The 4,370-nt window shown below is 40.2% G+C and overlaps 1 protein-coding gene across 1 annotated transcript in view; it reads right to left on the bottom strand.

Annotated features, from left to right (window-relative positions):
• The window catches only part of Ift81 (intraflagellar transport 81), a gene marked incomplete at its 3' end in the record, with an annotated part of 88,456 nt that overhangs the window by 74,840 nt on the left and 9,246 nt on the right, over positions 1–4,370 (bottom strand). The window contains exons 6-7 of the mRNA XM_023720674.1: positions 1,980–2,045; positions 1,210–1,320 (exon numbers count right to left, since the gene is read on the bottom strand). Of these exons, the coding sequence (XP_023576442.1) occupies positions 1,210–1,320; positions 1,980–2,045 (177 nt within the window). The remainder of the gene's footprint in view (positions 1–1,209; positions 1,321–1,979; positions 2,046–4,370) is intronic.

Below are 4,370 nucleotides of genomic sequence, written 5' to 3'. Positions count from 1 at the left end.
CTCACTACTAGATCAGACTATAGCTAATTTGTTGATTGAGGAAAAATATTTGTTAAAGAAATATTGCATCAGGCTTTTCTCATTGTAACATGATTTTCTTAAACCTAAGAAAAGCTAACATTCTCACAATGATGTTTTAGAACCAGAAACTGGTGATAAATAACGGCTCAAGGTTTAGGAAATACAAGCTGACTGCTGCAAGGAAACTATTATGATGCCAAGTCAAGCTCCAACAGAGCTCAATATATAAACTGCCAATTTCTTAAGAAATGAAACCACTTTGCAATATTGCTTTTATATATAAATCTACCCACATTTATTTTTTCTTTTTAGTCGTGGGATTGAGCCTAGGGCCTTCATGCTGAGCTATATAACCAGCTCATTTTTTATTTTGATTTTGAGGCAGAAGCTCACTAAGTTGCCCAACCTATGCTCAAATTTGTTATCTTTCTGCCTCAGCCTCCCATGCACCACCATGGCTGACTCTAGATAAAAGTTTTAGGGCCAGCCAAATAGCTCAGCAGATTAAAGTGCCTGCAAGCAGGTGCAGGGGCTAGGGGTTCAATCCCGGGGCCTGCTGTGCTAGCCCCACCCCCAGCGTGCGCTGAGATGGCAATTGAGACTGGGTGTGGTAGTGCATGCCTATAATCCCAGCTCTTGGGAGGCTGTAAACAGGCAGATCACTACGAGTCTGATCTAGTACTGAGACCCTGTAGACCCTTCCCTAAAATGCAAAAAAATAAAAATAGATAAAAGTTTTAGTACATGAACATAATAAGAGCAAGTTTAAAAACGTGCAGTGTGAGTGATTTTGAGCCTTTTCATGACTGCTTATGTATTATCAGAGCACATCAGATGATACTGTAAGCAATGGAACAAAAAGATGCTCCTGTAGTCCCAGAACGTAAGGACTCCCTTTACAGAGTCTACACGTTTCCTCAGCAGTTTATCTTACTGCTTCCTGTTACAGCGCTGGAAGAACATGAACCAAGCATAATCCAAAGAGAGACTATAGATAGGTGCACACAGAGCATAGAACCCAAAGGGAGACGCTGTGGATGCTACTGGGGCCATACAACGCTTTTAAGAGTATTGCGCTAACAAAGGAAAATGTGAAATTCTGTAATTCTAAAATTCTTGTTCTTCATATCTGAATGATCAGAATGAGCTATTTTATTCATCCCGTGAATACGAAGTATATGTGAATACCTGATTCTTTTGCTCCTGTTTGTGTTGTGCAAGAGATTCTTCTCTCTCTTTTTCAACTCGAAGTTGCCTTGCTATTTTAAGCATCTGCTGGTGATTCGGAACTGTCTCCACCTACAGCAAGGGAATAGGCAGTACATGTTACTGTCAGAGAAAGAAATTAGCACATGACTCAGACATCCACTTCTCATTTCCTCGTGGTAAACAGTACTCTCCAGAGACGACAGCGAAGATCGAGACTTCAAGTCCTGGAAGGTGTTGGGCTACTGCCTAGGGAGATTCCCTTTCTCTCAATGTTATTTGAGTCCATCCTCAGATGGACACCCATGCCTGGCTTAATCTTTATTTGCATTCCTAAGTCTTTGCCAGTCCCTGGATGCAGGGCCAAAGTCTACAGTGCTAATTCTTCTGTCCAATTACTAACCAGGCCTGACCCTGCTTAGCCTCTGAGATCAGATGAGATCCAGCAAGTGCAGGATGGCATTGCCATTCACTACAGCGCTCATTCTTTTTTTAAAAATGTGTTTAGTACAGAGTCTACAGGATCTCACTACACAGATCAGACTCTAGTGATCCTCCTGTCTTCAGACTCTCAAGCACTGGATTACAGGCAAGCGCCACCGCACCCAGTCTCTGTCTCAGCGTGCCCCAGGGGCGGGGCCGCTACGGCTCACCACTGGGTATGTTGGTTGTGGGTCACTGTGTCTGCCTAAGCAGACGCTTTAGCCAGCTGAGCTATCTGGCCAGCCCAAAGGTGCTAATTCTTGCCTTACCCTTTTTTTCAAACGTTCAACTCTCTTAATGAGCTGATCCTTTTCTTCTTCCATTGCACTGATATCCTAAAAAGAAAATATTAAAAGTATTCTTAGTCTGTAGGATTCAGATAAGGGTTTTCTATTGCTAGGCATGTACTATTTTCATCATTTATAACCAGAGCACTAAGGAACAAAGATCTCTCTTTGGGATAAAGGGCATGTCTATTTTTCCCCCAGGGTTCTTTATGCAGGGTAATTTTTTTGGCAGTTCATGTAGAGAAGTAACTAAAGCAGGTTATAACGCAGCAAGGTAATGCTGCCAACCAGCACATTTGTGTTCTGACTCCAAATATGGGCACAGGATTTTTCAACACTCTTCTATAATGGAAAGTGTGCAGGTCTAAATGCATGAACAGCAGCTGCCAACACCCCATCTGCTCTGTTAAATGCCAGCCCTATAGCCTGCCAATTTCGCATCAAAATTACTTTTAAGGATATGATGTTTTCAAGACAAATCTGTATCCAGTTTTGCCAATTAACCAGTTCTCTCCTGAAAATAAAGATTTTAAAAATAAATTATGGTTTTTTTCTTGGTACCGGGGACCAAATTTAGGACCTTGCACTTGTCACTTGCCAGGCTGGCGCTTAGTCTACTGAGCTATCTCACCAGCCCTTATCTTACTTTTAACTAGTTCCATGATATATTAAATGAAAACAAAATCCTCCCTAAACCTAAAAAAAAAAAGTAGTGACTCCAAAGGTAAAATGTACATGGTAGTCAAAAGTGGCAGAATTTGGGTAAACTGGCACTCTCTCTTCTTAGTTGTACCACTATATTCAAGAATAATCTAAGAAGTCTTAGGATAAGTACAAATCCCATCTAGCTCAGTAATTCCACGTTGGAAGATCTGTCTAATAAAATATTCATGAACAGTCACAGATTTCTCTATACAGAATCTCACTGATGTCAATTAAATCTAAAATTTGAAACACTCTAAATGTCTGAGGATTGTTAAATAAACTATAGCATAACACAATGACAGTCATTTAAAAATTATGAAAAATGTTTAATAACACAAGGAAAATTCACAACACATTTCTTGTAAGAAGCAAATTACAACATTTATATATAATATAACACCAAGAAAAAGATTTACATATATTTACTAAGAGTTAATCTTAGTTATCACTAGAGCATGGGGCTATGAAGAATTATTTTCTACTTTTTAATCACCTTTTTTTTCTTAAATAAAAAAAGACCAAAAACAGACAATTTATTTGACAGTGGGGAAGGAAGAAGCGATGATAGCTACTCTGGACAAGTAGGGAGAACTCTAAAGGAAACTGCTTCTTAATCATCTTTTTAGAATTTATTATGGGGCCAGGGAGATAGCTCAATGGCTTAAGTGCCTGCCTGGCAAGTACGAGGTCTTGAATTCAATTCTCAGTGCCAAAAACAAAAAAATAAAAATAAAATTTACTACAAGGGCTGGCCAAATAGCTCAGTGGATTAAAGTGCCTGCAAGCAGCTATGCTGGCCTTGCCCCTGGGGCGCACTGAGCCAGCAATTAAGACTGGGTATGGTGGTGCGTGCCTCTAATCCCAGCACTTGGGAGGCTGTAAACAGGTGGATCACTATGAGTTCAATCTAGCAGTGAGACCCTGAACACCCTGTAGACCCTTCCCTATAATACAAAAAAATAAAAATAAAAATAATTTTTTTTCTACAGCCAGGTATGGTGGCACACATCTGTGATCCCAGCATTTGGGAGGCTGAGGTAAGAGGATTGCCTCAAGTTCAAGGATAGCCTGGGCTACATAGTGAGACTATCTCAAAAAACAAAAAGTAAACAAAATTTACTGCAGCTGGGTGTGATGATACACAGCTGTAATCCAAGCACTCAGTAGGCTGAGGCAGGAGAATTACCATGAGTTTGAGACCAGCCTGTGCTGCTTAGAGAGACCCTGTCTCAAAATTAATTAATTAACTAAAACAAAATAAAATTTATTACAAACAATATATTTAAGAATACTCTGGTGGGGCCGGGGAAATGGCTCAGTAAAATAAGCACTTGCCTGGTGAGCGCAAGGACCCGAGTTCAATCCCTGGTTCCGCCAAAAAAAAAAAAAATAATAATACTTTGGTAACAGTAAATGAAATTAAAATACAAACTCTCACTTAGTAGAATAGGCGCTTCCCTGGCAAGTGCAAGGGCCTGAGTTCAATCCCCGGTCCTGCCAAAAAAAACCCCAAAAAACAAAAAAAACACAGGCTCTCAGTTCATTTATCATTTTGATTTACTTGCGGGACACTATGGGTACGCAAGCTGCGCACTGCTCTCCTTCCCTCCTCTAGCTATCTACTTCCTGTTTTCCTCTTCTATTAGATCTCAGTTCATCTTCCACTTC

This window comes from Octodon degus, unplaced genomic scaffold, assembly GCF_000260255.1.
Source record: "Octodon degus isolate 3935 unplaced genomic scaffold, OctDeg1.0 scaffold00076, whole genome shotgun sequence".
Taxonomy (NCBI): Eukaryota; Metazoa; Chordata; class Mammalia; order Rodentia; family Octodontidae; genus Octodon; species Octodon degus.
Note: the sequence above shows the minus strand (reverse complement) of the source record. Positions and strands in the feature narration are given on the sequence as shown.